At 41.7% G+C, this 17,103-nt stretch overlaps 1 protein-coding gene across 3 annotated transcripts in view; it reads right to left on the minus strand.

The window, feature by feature from the left end:
* Positions 1-17,103, minus strand: part of HKDC1 (hexokinase domain containing 1) — a 78,051-nt gene that overhangs the window by 8,804 nt on the left and 52,144 nt on the right. For all 3 annotated transcript variants that reach the window (XM_019507846.1, XM_019507845.1, XM_019507844.1), the window contains 11 exons: positions 16,696-16,879; positions 13,886-14,041; positions 12,534-12,767; positions 11,389-11,693; positions 9,892-10,040; positions 9,684-9,803; positions 7,686-7,781; positions 7,495-7,594; positions 4,052-4,235; positions 3,128-3,283; positions 1,701-1,934 (listed from right to left, as the gene is read on the minus strand). In XM_019507846.1, the coding sequence (XP_019363391.1) occupies positions 1,701-1,934; positions 3,128-3,283; positions 4,052-4,235; positions 7,495-7,594; positions 7,686-7,781; positions 9,684-9,803; positions 9,892-10,040; positions 11,389-11,693; positions 12,534-12,767; positions 13,886-14,041; positions 16,696-16,879 (1,918 nt within the window). The remainder of the gene's footprint in view (positions 1-1,700; positions 1,935-3,127; positions 3,284-4,051; positions 4,236-7,494; positions 7,595-7,685; positions 7,782-9,683; positions 9,804-9,891; positions 10,041-11,388; positions 11,694-12,533; positions 12,768-13,885; positions 14,042-16,695; positions 16,880-17,103) is intronic.

A 17,103-nucleotide genomic window follows, 5' to 3' on the forward strand; every position in this document is an offset into this window, starting at 1 on the left:
TGACTGAAGGCCTGACAGAGCTATCCCCGAGACTGTCCCTACCTCTGGTAGGTGGGATGTCCTGGTCCCTGTTCAAAAAAAAAAGAGGCAAAGAAACTGTTAAAAATATCAGCTTTCTTGGCTGACATAGCCACAAGATTGCCGTTTGTGTCTTGCAGGGGCCCTACATTGCCTGGTGCCCTCTTTTTGCTCCCAACGTACTTGAAAAGGGACTTTTTGTTGTCCTTAAACCTGGACGCTAGCCTGAGTTCCAGCTCTGCCTTGGCCTTCCTAATAGCCTTCCTACACTCACGGGCCAAGGAGTACTCCTCCTTGGTGATAGCTCCTCCCTTCCACTGGTTGTACACCCGTTTTTTAGTCCTCAAGCATTGCTGAATGCCCGTGCTGAGCCAAGGGGGTTCTGAGCACTCTTACCCCCCAGCTCCCCTTGCTTCTCTCAGGGACTGTTATCACTTGGGCCTGGAGGATCGCTCCCTTAAGATATAACCATCCCTCGTGGACTCCCATCTCCTCTACCATCTGGGTCCTCAGTGCCTCCTCCACTAATCTCCTAAGCTCGTTGAAGTTGGCCCTTCTGAAGTGAAAGCCATTAGCCTTAGTGTAAGCGCTCGACACCCTGCATTGGATAGTGAAATCCAGCAGGTGATGATCACTATTGCCCAGGTGGTCAAGGACCTGCAGTCCCCTCACCAGGTCATCCCCCGTGGCCAGGACCAGGTCCAGCAAGGTGTTACCCCTCGTGGGGCTGTGCACTTCCTGGATAAGGTGAAGGTCCTGTAATACAGCCAGGAACCTATGCAAGTGGTCAGACCTGGCATCCTGCTCCTCCCAGCAAATGTCTGGGTAGTTTAGTTCACCCATGGCAATAACATCCCTTGACCTAACAGCCTCCATAAGCTGACCGGAGAAGTCCCGGTCCAGCTCTTCCCCCTGGTAGGGTGGTTTGTATTAGACATCCACTGTAAGGTGCCTTTCACCATGACCCCCTTGTAGTTTGACCCATAGTGTCTCTGCCCAACCTTCCTCTAACCCGAAGCTAATGCTTGATGATGTGAGGTGCTCTTTGACATAGAGCGCAACCCCCCCACCTTTCCTCTATGTCCTGTTTCTTCTATATAGGGTGTATTCCCAAATGCCTGCTGCTCAGTTGTAGGTAGGGTCCCACCAGGTTTCTGTGAGCACTACTAAGTCTAGGTTCTTACTCACAATCAAGAGGCACAGTTCCTCCTGTTTACTCCCCATACTACGAGCATTAGTGTAGAGGCACTTGAGGCCTCCTTTTATTTTATTATTATTTAACACTGACATTAAATTAGCTCTTGGCACCAAGCCCTTACACCCGGCATGTAAAAGATTTAGTATAGTCTCCAAATACATACAACTAAAGAAAGAAATTGTGTAGATTCCTACAAGACTAAAATAACCTCTTATGTTTAACTCAGAAGCAACCATCACAAAACAGTAAGTTTGCCTTTCCTCAACCTGGCAGTTTTGAATAAAAGCACAATACAGAAAGGTTCTGCATTGGATTCTCTGTTTTCAATTTTTTTCAACCCTAAATCCAAGCAAAAGCAGTGTCAGCTTCAGGAATACATGATCATTTCTGGGTGGTATTCTTTCACTATCTATCATCAAAAGAGAATACTGAATACTGGTCAGAATTAAGCCAGAATTAATGAAAATAGACACAGGGTACTCACTGTGGATGTAACTTGTATAAAGTCCCATCAACTCCAACAGTGATTTTCAAGTACTCTACACCTCTGTTTTCTCTCTTCTTCTCTACTACTGCAGCCAGTCCTGCCCCACAGAGTTGGGCTGCTCTCCTTGAAACAGCACCACACACCTCCTTCACAATAATGCTGTCATCACAAGTGCTGTCCAGTCCAAGTTGCTGCAGAATTCTTCTGACCTGAAGAAGGGCTAGCCGGTCACTGTGTTCATGCAAACACATACAACAGCTTACAGTTAGGGGATACTATATACATTTCAGGATTTTCAGTCTTACAAATGAAACCGAATTCTCAGAGCTACACTTTAACCAAGTCATCAGACCTAAACACTTCTATATTTTGAGGTATGATCTCATGCAATCCCACACCTAAATTTTGTTTCTGTTGTGATGAGGTAGATTTTCAAAGGCACAAAGTAGTTGAGCACCTAATTCTCCTTGAAAGTCAAGCAGACTTTTGCCCCTCACTACCATCTGTGCCTTTGAAAAAATCTCCTCCTAATGGATCACAAGACAGTCACCTTATTGTTTCACTGTCTATAAAAGTTATTGAAAAAACAAATACACATCCTCCTGCATACTCACACTCCAGAGTTTTTAATACTCCAGTATTTAATACTAGTAAGTAGTATTTTAAGGGCTTCACTGAAGTTTTTGAGTAAGGTGCTAGAAAGGTTCATGGTGCTAGAATACCCAGGGTGTCATTGTTGGATGGAACAGGGGTAACCACTCAATTGTTACAGAAACATTACAGAATTCCCCGTTTTCTTTATTTAGCAATGTAATAGGCCTCTCTAACAGAAAATGCTCTGCCTTTTTTGAAAGGGAAGCTTATCTAATAGCACAAAGAATTCAGGGCCAGGCATGAAAGTCTTCATGAAAGCCAGGACAGTCACTTAGATGATCACTGTGGGCCTGAGTTTCTATTTAAAATGTGTAATATTTGACATGGAATTTATGCTGAAAAGTAACTTACTTTGGATGCAGACAGACTTAAATTGCTCCAAGGATGTCACTGATTGGGAACTGATTCATAATTGTCCCTGGACTAGATGTAACACCCTGGTTGAGAATCACTGGACCAGCATCTCAACTATTCTCCCAATATAAAAGTTGAGTGACTGGATGTCACTGTATCAGCATTCTTATGTCTTGTAAGGTTCAAATTAGAAGTCACTTAAACATAAAAAAGTTTGAAGATTGAAATGGATAACTCGACAGTGGTTACTTTTATCCAGACAAAGTTCCATTGAGTTGAACAAGAGTACTGTCCTGAGTGAGGACTTCAACATTTAAGCTAGTAATTGTCACTGCCTCACTGCAATCTACCTATATTCACAAAAACAGATGGCAGTTAAAAAACAGGAACCACAAAGATATAATGAATTATTTTACCTTTCAATCTGAGACAGGAATTTTGTTTCAAATATTCCTCTTGTCCTGAGTGTCTCTGAAATCTGACCTCTAAACAGAAGTCCATGCTTTGTTAAGTCAATCAGAATTTGCCTCACTATTTCACCCAAATACATTCCACTGGTCATTTTTTCATACCTATTTTACAAAAACATTTTTAAAAATAGATGGCAAGTCAGTGTTTTAGTATGATTTATGCCGTGTGCTTAACTTCCTAAAAGCATTCAGAAATAAAGTACTCCATTATCTGAACTCAGTGCTGTTTGGCCATAACACCTGTCTCTGGTATAATGACATCAAATGCAAATACAAGTTGCAATATTTCACATATTTAAAAATTATGAAAGTATACAAATACACAATATTAAATGTAAAATAGCAATTAAAACCAGGGATCATACAAAACAAGAACATTTTTACCAAACCTTCCCTACCTGCAAACTTTGGTGATTCATATAAATTGGTACCTACAATCAAACCAAAACCCAGCCTCAATTCATTTCTTACAGGATTTGTAGGTTTGCGGGGAGGTGGCAGGAGAGGAAGGGAGTAGAGGGCATTATCACAAAACTGTCATAATTAATCTTATACAGAAAATATTCAGAAATTAGTATTTTAACCTACCAACAAGCTAAATGAAACAGCATAGGGAGAGCAACATACAATGATGATGTGTATGTCTAAGGTTTGCTGTTTTGTAAGTTATTGTTGCTGTGGTGACAGAAATAAAAAGCCCTAACATATAGAATGAGGGAAAACCATACAATTTACCAATTGGACAAATTAAGTTTTTATATATTTTGTAATGACTTTTCGTAAAATAGGGTAAACAGAAAGATAGCCAGCCTAGTTCAAAGAAGATGAATTAGGTTATTCATAGCTTAAAGACAATACTATCAGCTTTACCTCTGTTTCCCAGGATTTAATGAACCTTCGTCCACTTCTTTGTCATATTTTGTTCTGATATTATTAATGCACCCATTGTCACCAAAACCTCCCCACTCTGTGTTAATACACATTTTTCCTTCATTCCCTTCCACAACTTCTATATTCTTCATATCTTCCATATAACACACATTGCTGCCTGTTCCTAAAAAAAACAGCAAGGTTTCAGTCACAGAAGTGTAAAGGAGTTGAAAAGCATAGGAGAAATGCATGGTACCTATGCTGTACAATACTTAAATGTTAGTTCTCCAGATTCCAAACTACAAAGGTATCCCCAGATCTTAATAGAAGTCAGTTTCAACAAACGATTTCTCCAGTAGAATCTTCTACTTATTTGGAACACAGAATCATAGAAAGTTAGTGTTGGAAGGGATCTCAGGAGGTCATCTAGTCCAACCCCCTGCTCAAAGCAGAACTATCCCCTGCTAGATCATACCAGCCAAAGCTTTGTCTAGCTTGGCTTTGAAAACATCCAAGGATGGAGCTTCTACCACATCTCTGGGGAACCTGTTCCAGTGTTTTACTACCCTCCTAGTGAGAAATTTCTTCCTAATATCCAACCTAAACTTCTCTTGCTGCAACCTGACACTGTTGCTCCTTGTTCTGTCATCTGCAACCACTGAGAACAGTCTAGCTCCATCCTCTTTTGAACCCCACTTCAGGAGTTGAAGGCTGCTATCAAATCCCTTCTCAGTCTTGTCTTCTCTAGACTAAAGAAGCCCAGTTCCCTCAGTTTTTCCTCATAAGTCATGTCCCCCAGCCCCCTCACCATTTTTGTTGCTTTCTGCTGGACTCTCTCCACATCTTTTCTATAGTCCACATCTTTTCTATAGTGGGGGGCCCAAAACTGAACACAGTGCTCCAGAGGTGGCCTCACCGGTGCTGAATAGAGGGGAATAATCACCTCTCTTGACCAACCAGCAACACACCTACCAATGCAGCCCAGTATGCCATTAGCTTTCTTGGCATCAATGGCACACTGCTGGCTCATATTCAGCTTATTGTCCACTGTTAACCCCCAGGTCCTTTTCTGCAGAGCTGCTGCCCAGCCAGTCAGCCCCCAGCCTGTTCTGGTGCATGGAATTGTTCTGTCTTAAGTGCAGTACTTTGTACTTCTCCTTGTTGAACCTCATGAGATTTCTTTTGGCCCAATCCTCCAATTTGTTTAGGTCACTACTCACTCTGAATCCTAGCTCTCCCTCTAGTTTATCTACTACTCCCCCCAGCTTGGTGTCATCTGCAAACTTGCTGAGGTTGCACTCCATCCCATCTTTCAGGTCACTGATGAAACCATTGAACAAAACCCACCCCAGGACCAACCCCTGGAGACTCCACTTGATACTGACTGCCAACTACAAATCAAGCCATTGATTACTGCCCTCTGAGCCTGATGCTCCAGCCAGTTTGCTATCCACCTGACAGTCCATTCATCCAGTCCATGATTCTTTAGCTTGCCTGCAAGAATGCTGTGGGAGACCATATCAAAAGCCTTGCTAAAATCAAGGTACACCACATCCACCGATCTCCTTGCACGTACAGAGCCAGTCACATCATAAAAGGCAATCAGGTTTGTCAGGCATGACTTGCCCCTGGTGAATCCATGCTGACTGTTCCTTATCACCTTTTTCTCCTCCAAGTGCTTAGAAATGGATTCCTTGAGGATGTTCTCCGTGATTTTTCTAGGGACTGAGGTGAGGCTGACTAGTCTGTAGTTCCCCGAATACTGCTTTTTCTCTTTCTCTTAAATATGGGCACTATGTTTGTCCTTTTCCAATCATCTGGGACCTCTCCTGATCACCATGAGTTTTCAAAGATATTGGCCAGAGGCTCTGCAATCACATCAGCCAACTCCCTCAGCACTCTCAGGTGCATCCCATCCGGCCCCATGACTTGTACACATCCAGCTTTTCTAAGTAGTCCCTAATCTGTTCTTTCACCACTGGTGGCTGCTCACCTCCTCCCCAAAATGTGGTGCTCAGTGCAGTAGTCTGGGAGCAGACCTTGCCTGTGAAGACGGAGGCAAAAAAAGGCATTGAGCACTTTAGCCTTTTCTGCATCCTGTCACAAGGTTGCCTCCACCATTCAGTAAGGAACCTGCACTTTCCCTGATCCTCCTCTTCTTGCTACCAACATACTTTTAGAAACCATTCTTGTTACCCTTCACATTCCCTGCTAGCTGCAACTCCAATTGCACTTTGGCCTTCCTGACTTCATCCCTGCATGCCAGAACAACGCTCTGATATTTTTCCCTAGTTATTTGTCCAAGTTTCCACTTCTTATAAGCTTTCTTTTGGTGATTTAGTTTACTGAAGAGATCCCTGCTAAACCAAGCTGGTCTTCTGCCATACTTGCTAGTCTTCCTGCACATTGGGATGGTTTGTTCCTGCACTCTCAGTAAGGTTTCTTTGAAGTACAGTTAATTCTCCTGGACTCCTTTCCCCCTCAGTGTGGCTTCCCTGGGGATCCTGCCCATGAGTTCCTTGAGTAAGTCAAAGTCTGCTTTTCTGAATTCCAGGGTCTTTATTCTACTGCTCTCCATCATTCCTTTCTTCAGGATCCTAAACCCAATCATCTCGTGGTCACTGCTGCCCAAGTTGCCATCCACTACTACATTCCCCACCAAGTCTTCCATTTGTGAGCAGCAAGTCAAGAAGAACATGGCCCCTAGTTGGCTGCTCCAACCCTTGCACCAGGAAGTTGTCCCCAGTACTCTCCAAAAACTTCTTGGATTGCTGGAGCACTACTGTGTTGCCCTCCCAGGAGATGTCAGGGCAACTGAAGTCCCCCATGAGAACCAGAGCTTGTGATTGAGAAACTTTCTGCTAGCTGTTTGAAGAAAGTCACAAACATTCAAAACTGAAGCAGCTTTCCCACATAATATGCCATGTTAAGAGGAGCAGAGCTCTATTATAATAATGCCTTATTTGCAAATCTTATTAAAAGAATGTTGGAAAGTGAGTTATGGAATAAGTGGCCAAATATTATGCAGTTGATGTTTGCATCATATTTTGCAAATTAGTCAGCCCATGCTGGTAAAATAGTTCTCTATTTGGTCAGCCATATTTTGTTCATCTTATGCCAATGTATCCATATTTATCTATCAAAACTGTAGCTTTAGATTGCCTACAAGGAAAGAGGAGACTCTAAAACATGTCACATTTCCTATAGCTGCATTCAGTGCTACACTGATTGAGAATTAACTAACTCCAGTTTCTTGCATCCCAGTACAGGCAATTACCACTGAGTTAACAAGCTGGCTCAAACTCACCAAATATGAGTGATTCTTATTAAATGTAGAATTTCATCTGCTTCTTTGAATAGTAGGATTTTTTCTAGTACAAACCAAGATCCACACAAGTAGTTTTCTTTCATTTAAACGGTAATTGTACTAACAAATAATTTACCTGCAATAAGGCCAATTTCACAGTTTGGATCCTCATAGCCACATGTCATCATTGTCCCAACGGTGTCATTTACCACTGCTACAATATCCAGGTCAAACTCCTGCAACAGAAATCACCTTGTTTAAAGGGGTGGGGAAGGGAAGGAGGGAGTTGCTTTAACAAACCAAATCAACAGAAACACAATTACTTACATTTCTTCGTTTAATAGCTTCTCTTAACATGTCCACAACATCCTCCCCTTCACAGTCTGTTGCCTTAAAACCTTTTGTCCACCCCACTAGTGTTCCCTGTAAGAAAACAGCACCAAAAATGACCAATGTAAATGGATAGGCATTCTGTGTACTGAATGAAGCAGGGGTCCAGTAGAGAAATAAACACATAGTAACTAGAGTGTTTCAAAGATGTGTGTGAACAAGGGACCTGAAATCAGGTGTCCCAGGAAATTTAATTCTGGAATATTTCAATTTGAGTACTTGACTTTGCACTTCAACTTCCTTTTAACATAGCCGTGTTTTTTGTGTATTTTTTAATGTAAAATGCATCTTTCTAGCCGAACAACTGCAGTTTCAAATATACCTTTTGGATGATCTGACAAATGCTGCTGTGCTCAAGGCTCAATTGCTACAAGGAAACTATGCTGCTCAGCTGTTGGCAGCTTTAATCCATGGTTTATTTATGAAGTACCTATCAATCCAATGGCAGCACAAACTGAAGTATTCTTTCTACTTCATGCAGAGACATTCCCTTCCCACATCCATCACTGAAGGGCAGCACTGGCTCTATCATTTGAAGACGAAGCATGGCAAAAATTGTATTTACTCTAAATAATCATGAGTCAGTGTCAATAAATTTCTACTGCAAAGCTTCAAATCATTTGATAAAATATACTTGAAGATTCTTACGCTACCAAGTGATTTATTTGATAGATAAAACCAAACACCAAGCTTAAAACATAAACCAAAGACAGCATTAGGACAATGCTGGGCTCATACCTGTTCTTTATTCTTGTTTTAAGACAGAAAATTCTTGAGACAGGAAAATACAAAACAAACTGGTTCTTACAGATTCTATAAATCTGTACTATCATTATGGTTTTTGCTTTTATTTTCCAATTACTCAGTAATTTTAAATTTGCCTTTTAATTGAAAGTGCTCTTGGTTGTATAGTCAAGGCCTATGAGAAACTTCCAATTTTTAGCAGTACATTCAAAATAACTATTAAATATGGAGGGTTTTTTAAGTTTTACACAGCCTTAGGGGCTTGTCTATCCTACCTCTATTCAGAGTCTTAGAGCATGGCTATGATGAGCACCTCACCCACATTCCTCACACACCAAATCCCAGAAATAAAGCAAAGTGGTTCTCTTAAAGGAACTTTTAGCAGCTCAAGAGTGGCTTTCGACATGTGCTCAGCAATGCTCTAAGGCACCTACATTGCTTCATTTTGGTCACTGTCACATGCTAAGGAGGACCAAGTGAGCAGGGCAATGTAGAGAAGCTTTAAGTGTAGATCAGAGCATGTAGGGAGAGGACACATCCAGGAACATTAGATATACCTGATTAACAGAACAAAATTCAGAGATGAGCCCTTAGCTGTGAATAGCAGAGCTCAGCTCTAACCTGTGGTGCACCATAACTAGTGAAATATGGAGTGAAATTATATACTCATTGAAGATGTATTTGGTCTATACCATACTTCAGCAAAGTATTAGGGAATCAGTGTCTCTTAGAATAATAAAAAAGTGCAAATAAGAATGAGATACCTAACCAATTAAAAATGTGCAGGGGCACAGAGTCATCATCATGGTTTACTTTTCTAAGAATGGAAGAATGAATCCTTCACAAGCTCTTTCTGTCTCCAGTTATTATAAGCCAAATTTTGCCACCCTTTGTCATGGAGGGTAGTATTCAAGTATAATCAAAATGAGAGTAAGGCTATGAAACAAAATAGTGTCTCTGTATTTTACATGGGAGCATTCATAAGTCAGAAAATTTGACTAAAATTTTATTTAAAAGCTTGGAAATCCTTACTTGTAAGAAAAATGCATTTTGAAAGGTATTAAAAAGAAAGGTGTGTGTTAAACATCTGAACAGGGAATAATTTTAAAACAACAAACTGATGTAGCAGTTTTCTAATAGGAATCAGACCTAGTATAGCCATGCAACTCTTATTTCTGTTGCAGTCCTTACCTTATCAATACTAGCTTGCCTGCAGGGGAAAGAGAACGTAAAGCCCAAAGGAAGTCGAGCACCCTTAATTCCCATGTACTCCAAAAAATCTGCTATGCACTGGACTATGTGATCAAAGAGCTGAAAGAACAGAGACAACAGGTAAAACCTATGCACATTTAATGAAGGGTGATCCATTTGGATAGCTCAGTATTGGTATGGACGTTACCTCTTCTCCTGTTCCTTGCATGATTTCCAGAGGAATGGCAAAGATTTTATTGTACATCCTCACAGATTTTCTTCTCCCGCTTCTAATTTTCACAAGCAGAACTCTGAAATTTGTTCCACCAAGATCAAGAGAAAGAAATTTTCCTTTTTCTGCAATAGAAAAATGAAAACATAAATACATAATCCTAGAATACTCTAATACATATTTGTTACTTTGAGCATTTTAAACACCACATGACATTAAACAACCACAAAGAAATATTGTCTCAGGAATGACATGCTATACTATTATTTTTAGGTTTTCCTTCTGAAATCATGCACATTGAGAAAAATCTTTAAGTGTTCTCTACACAAAACTCAAGTAGAAGTCGCCAGGTACTCAGTATTTGGGGAAGGGGAGGAAAAAAAATAAGAAAATGGAAATCAAGGCACAGTTTTTAGAAGACTTAAATATGAATTCAGGGTACTAGCTTTAAGTACTCCTTCCTTTAAAATATTGGTCTTGGTGCTGATATCAAGTCTTTACCCTCCCTTCTTATCTTTCTGATCTTGGCTAGTTGCACACATATGTATGCAAAAGGAGTAGAAGTGCATGTGTAAATACCACAGCATATATAATAAATGTTCTTTGACTATTTTTAAAGAAAATGGTAAACACCCATCAATTAGATACTCAAGTAGATATTTGTCAAAATATGCTATTACATGCATATTCAGAATATGTAACCTTCCCAAGAAGTGTCAGTGCATAACAAATACCCTTTGGCAGGGTCTTTGATTAAGGAACTATAATTCCTGTTCTGTGAGAAATTCTGAAATAAAAAAAAAAAAAAAAATTCATTCCTAAACAACATGAAACACAAAAATAAAACTTTTGCTATGGAACAAGAATTTCAAAATTTCATTTTGACCTGTTTGAAATGTTTACAAACCTCCTACAGCTGCCTAAAGCCTAGCATCCAGCCAGGTGATCCATGGCTTCAACAGTTTCCAGCCAGCCAAGTATCAAAATCAGAATAAGAGCCTGGCCCCTGAAGTCCTAACACTGAAGCAGCCTGCCTTGAAGCTTGCCCCAGATCTGTCAATTCTGGAAGTTCAGGCTGCCAAGAAAATGAAGTTAGCAGGGCATCCATTTCATATCTCCCCATAAGGCTACCTGGCAGGCTGCCCCAAAGCCAGAGTCCTTGAAAACTCAGGCAGCAAGTTTCTCCACAGCCAGATGCCTGGAAGACTGAAGTTATACTTGCTAGATGCTCCAGACACCCCAAAAGCCTGTAGACAGACTTCCGAGACCAGGGTACGCAAGTTGACAAGAAACCTAGTAGACAGGGTTTCCTCAAGAACTGCCAGATATTGACCAGAATTCCATCAAAAACAGATTGCCCTGCAACATTTAAATATATTAACATTTTATGACAGCAAAATATTCCTCTGAAAAATTTCTGACCAGCCTTCCTGCATAGCCTCATATTCTTTCATGATTTGCATAGGCACCTACCTGTCCCATCTGGTGTTCCACAGACATAAGTTGGTAACATTTTCACTGTGGCATTGGGTTGTGTTTCTTTCTTCAGGCCATATTCTAGTTCTGCCCTCATTTTAGTTTTCACTTCTCTAAGATTTTCCTTGGAGAGTTTAAAAGATGCTAGAATCTCATCAATGTGCTTACGCTGAGATGCTAGTCTGTATGCAACTGCTGTTACCATTGCTGCCCCCTTCCCACTGCCACTCTCAGAGAGAAGAAACCGAACGTCACAATTTGGGACCAGTCTCCTCACAACCTTATGCAGACGTTTGGCATATCTAGAAGAAAAATCATTTTTCTTAAATGCTTGCAAAATATTGTGTGGAATACATGTGTGTGCACATACACATAAGCACATGTGCATGCAACACTTGACAATTAAGAAAAGCTGAATCTGCTAAATGCAACATCAGAAGCTCATCTGGGGAATGGGCTTCCGCAGTATTCTGTTACTATAAATGTGGGGAAAACATGGCTGTTTCATGGAAATGGGAAGGGCACAGTGAGGAAAAGGAAAGCCCTGTGACAGAGTGGAAAAGGGTTAGAGCAAGGCAAACCTCCACCAGAACATGAGACAATCAGACTCTACAATTTGTAATATGGTAGATGTAGATTTTGATCCAAACCTTGCAAAACAGACCCTCCTCTGCATAACACCAAACTTCTCAACTTAAACACATCTCTAGTCTGGAAGGGATGGTGCTCTACTGTGCGACTTCATTCCATAATGACAATTCTATCCCAATTTTACTTTCTAAAATTAGCTTGAAAATTCCAACATGTGACTCCTGTCTGTAGTCACAGAAAGGTGAACACTCAGTAAGACTTCTGCTGAGCTTCCTCCTTTTCCCCCTAGATCCAGTGCTGTTAACATTTTCTGAATATCCCAGACAAAATAATATCACAGCTAGCAACATCAACACAGTTTCCCCAGAACACAAACATATCTCCTTTTACTGCTTGCCATCATGACCCATTAGACCATTGAAAACTCTTCTGCACCAGTTAGCATTACAATGAAAGTGGTACTAGATATATGGGCCAAGCAGATATATCTCCTTAAAAGCCAGAATGGTGACTGTTACAGTAGATACATGACTTCCTCTAAGCTCACTTACTGAGGGTGTGTTTTATACAAAGTTCCATCCATTCCAACAGTAGTTCTTAGTCTCATTAACTTTTTATTTTCTCGAAGACGTGTCAATATTGCTGCTAAGGCAGCAGCACAGAGGTTTGCTGAGCGGAAAGACACAATGGTGCTGACATGCTGAACAGCAACACAGTCTTCTTCAGAAGGAAACAGACCCAGCTCCATTAGGATCTCTTTAGTGTTGCTGAGACCATCTTTGTATCTATCCCAAAAAATAAAAGAAAAATAAAATACCTAGCTATAAAAGTATACAGAACCCCCCCACCTAATTATAAAAGTATATAGTCATATCTAAAATTTTCTGGCACATCCTTCTGGCAGAAGGATGAAAGGCTTAGACTACAAGCAATTAGGCAATATCCCCAAATCACTGGTTCCCACAGATCACTAGGTGCCCCACATCTTATTTACATGACACCTGCAGAAGTTAGCTACCGACAGGGTGCTGGCTTCACCTACTTGTTTGTCACTTTTTAGGGTTCTTCCCAAGAATGCTGCCATCAAACCATATAAAAGTAAAACAGCTCAGAGGACCTGATAAAACTTCAGTACTGGTAAATATCAGGGGAAAGGTTCCCATGGATTTCAATAAGTGACTTGGAGTACTAAACATCTGCTTTAACGAACAATAACATACTACTCTTCATCTGCTTTAAAAGAGGTTTAAAGTTTAGTATTAAAAAGGTAGCCCTTGGAACTCTCACTAAATGGATTTCAAGAAAAAAATATTGTGTTAAAGATTAATACTAATCTGTTGATTTCACTCTTTTCCCTTAGAGATAACAACATTGTAAATCAATCAGTTTTGTGGTTGTCATGCTTAAACCAGAAGCACCAAAAACTGGACCACTGCTGAGCCAGTGTTTTCCAACACAACAGAGTCCTGAGTGATGTTGTCTGTGTGCAGATGCACAATGGCCTTTACAATGCTTAATATAATCCACACACAAGTAAAGTCTGCCACTTTTCTGAAACACTTGAAAACAACCCTACAAATCCACATGCATGGTCAGGTCTGTTTGTGATGCACAATAAATACAATGAATTTAAATAGTGGAATGCATTTGTGGTTGCATTACTTTGTTAAAATGTTAGCTTAACACCTGCCATTTACCGTTACCAATGAAATAAAACAATTTGGTCTGTTGTATTCCCCTATTATTCTATTGTTAATTTTATTTTGAGGGGGAAAAGATTAATAGTCTAGGATCAACAACGATCAATTTCAAACTCTTATTGATTATACTGTAATAAAGGAAATCTAGTTGTCCTTAAGTAAAGCCTCAAGGTGTTTAATAAAGAATATATAAAAGCTCATACTTTTCCATAGCAGCTACATGTTTTGTCTCAATCTTGCCTTTGGTGCGGAGAGCAGTGGATATCTCGCCATTGAAGAGTAATCCTTCCTTTGCCATTTTTAGAAGGATGAGTCTTACAAGTTCTCCTAAATACAAACCGCTAATCATCTTCTCAAACCTATTATTGAATACAAGCAATGGTTACAAAAATAACCTAGTACAGAAGTGAATGATTGTTTCTACAGATCACTATATATTTTAAATAGGCTATATATGTAAAATAGGTAAAAATTATTTAAGCTTATGTAAAAACAGGAATAATAAGTTAAAATTTGGACATGAATTTTCTGGCTGTGACATTATGATGAACTAGGTGTTTCTGAAACAATATTACACTGCTTAGAAAGGAGACTAATCAAGATTCAGTTTGAATACAGATTTCATTTGTGTGCACTGGATACTTTCTTAGGTCTACATAGGATGATATGCAGTGAATACTTTATGGGGTATTATACAACAGAGAAGCAGTTCTTAACAACTGACATGCCAGGGCTCCCATGTGAATTACAGTGAATAATCACATTAAACCAAGTCAATAGTCTCAGCTAATATTCCTCATTACTTCACACCAAAGAAGCTATCCCCATGTCCTATTCTGAGGCATCCTATTAGCACTCAAGTGATTTGAGGACACCAGCTAAATCTATGCATAAAGAAAAAAATAAGCCAATCAATCACAATTCCTCACTCACCCCATCACAACACAAAAACAGAATTACCATCTAGTAATAACAAAGAATCAGCAATTGCTTTGTAGGAACAGAAGGTGAAATCCTGACTCCACTAAAGTCATGGCAAAACTCCAAATAACTTCAGTAGGGCCAAACTTTGCCAAAATTTCTAATACTATCCTCCCAACTGAAAGACAAGAGGAAGTTATGAAAAGTGATGCAGAAAGCATGAGGGCTGTGGCTTCCTAGTCACCCTATGCATTCTGGATTCCACAGCAAGTGCAGGCTACTTCAGCAGTGTAAAACAGTTGTTTAAGAGATGCCCACATATAATGGTAGGTGGATCTTAACTAGAACAGGTTTGGATATAAATGGAAGGAGCTTCAAGCCAGCTTCTATTGCAGTTAGCTTCCTTAGCTCAGGGGTGGGCAAAATACAGCCTCTGGCCTGGATATGGCTCACAGAGGGTCTTTGTCTGGCCCACAACAGGTCCTTGGTCCCACCTGACCCAGGCACTGTCTGGCCATGATGCGTCCTGCCACACCCTGGGCATGCGGTGGGGCTGGGGCAGCACTACAGCTGAACTGTCTTTGTAAACAGCCCAAGCAGCCATGGCTCCTTCTGGCTATTGCCACTGCTGGCCCACACCCTGTGGAACCAATGGGGACCCGCACGCATAGGCCTGACCTGGCCTGCCCTGCCCTGCACCTGCGCTGGGCTGCCTTGTGTCTTCACCACTGTCACCACCACCTCCAGGCTGCCCGGCGGGGCAGCAGTGGCAGTACACAGCAGACGCAGAGCAGCCCAATGCAGGCTCTGGACAGCTACAGCAAGAAAGGCCTGGTAGCGGTGAGGAGCAGTTGCTTTTCCCCTGCACTGAGCAATAGTTTCTTCCTGGCCACCACCGCTGCTCAGCGTAGGCCAGTCTGGAGCAGATGTGGAGCAGGCCTGTGGTGCTGGGACCAGTGGTGGCAGCAGCAGGAAGGAGCCCTTGCTTCCTGGGCTGCCTAGAAAGGCAGTCCAACCATGGAACCACTCCAGCCCCACTGTGTGCCCAGGGTGTGGAGCAGGCATGGGGCAGGCTGGGGTCAGAGCTGCACGCATGGGTTTCAGCTGCTTTGCTCCCACTGGGGTGAATCTGGAATGGGCCTGGGGCGCCACGCTGTTGGCAGTGGCAGGGAGGCACCACAGGATGCAGAAGTGCCAGGCTGTTGCAGGCCAGGAGTGGGTGCTGACCAACTCAGGGGGGCAGGCTCAAGGGGCACCCATGCATACCCCACTATACCCATAAACCCTCCCCTGCAAACCCCATAAGCATAATCAAACACCCCACAAACATCCCCCCACAAACTCCACACCCCTCCCCACACATGCATTCAAATGCCTCTGCGGGGAGCCTCACTCAGTTACACACACATACCCCACCAAATGCAAACTTACACCCCACCCCCAGCCACCCTCCCCCTCCATACCCCACAGCCCCCCCACAAATCCCCATACCCACCCACATCTACACACACCCCCACATCCCATATACATATCCATACACAGACATACACCCAGAGCCCCCCACAAACCCCGTACCCACCTGCCCATACCCCTCCACACACCCCCACAATATACAAGAGTAAGACTTCATTTTGAGGTATGATGCAATCACCTCTACATACACAATGCAAATACATACAGCTCAGGACAAAAAGAAATTTTTAAATAAAATTAAAATATGTTATTGTCAATGTTTGATTTTTGGTATACAATTTGTTTTTTTTTCCAGTTCCAAGATGGCAAACCCCCTTCCCAAAAGGAGTACTTCTGGGGGCAAAGGGGACGGACTTTCGGTGGCAAAGGTCAGGGGTTAGGAGACAGGACTTCTGATCCCAAGATGGCAACCAGGGGGCAGGGCACCTGTCAAGGAGCAGGGCTACCCTTGTGGCCCTTGACAGTTCACCAAAATTCATTATGTGGCCCTCCAGCCAAAATAATTGCCCGCCCCTGCCTTAGCTTTGTGTCTATTGCAAAAAGCTTGTATGACTCTCTGCATTCTCTTTAAAGATATACAGAATAACAATGCTGTACAAAGCTTCACTTAAATACTTACAGCTGTTTTCCAGGATTGAAAGATCCCAAGTCAATTTCCCTATCAAACTCAGTTCTGATGTCTTCTAATGACCCGTCATCTCCAAAGGCTCCCCACTCGGTGTTAATGCACATCCTCCCCTCATCACCTTCCACCAGATCAATGTGACTCATTTCTTCCATGTAGCAGGCATTGGTGCCAGTTCCTTAGTGGACAAGATACAGTATGGAAAGAAACAAGCACACTTGCACATGAGGAATTCACTAAAAATTACAGTTGCACCAATAGAGATTTTTGGAGCTGATACCAATACTCAATTTTTGAAGAGACAAATTGGCCGATACTGATCCAGTTTCCAATATGCAGCCCAGCAGCTTGAAGAGCAATGTCCAACTGGTAAGTTTGTTTTGGTGAAGGGGGGGGGGGAGG

This window comes from Gavialis gangeticus, unplaced genomic scaffold (genome assembly GCF_001723915.1).
Source record: "Gavialis gangeticus isolate Ggan-Ray unplaced genomic scaffold, GavGan_comp1, whole genome shotgun sequence".
In the NCBI taxonomy this organism is placed as follows: domain Eukaryota; kingdom Metazoa; phylum Chordata; order Crocodylia; family Gavialidae; genus Gavialis; species Gavialis gangeticus.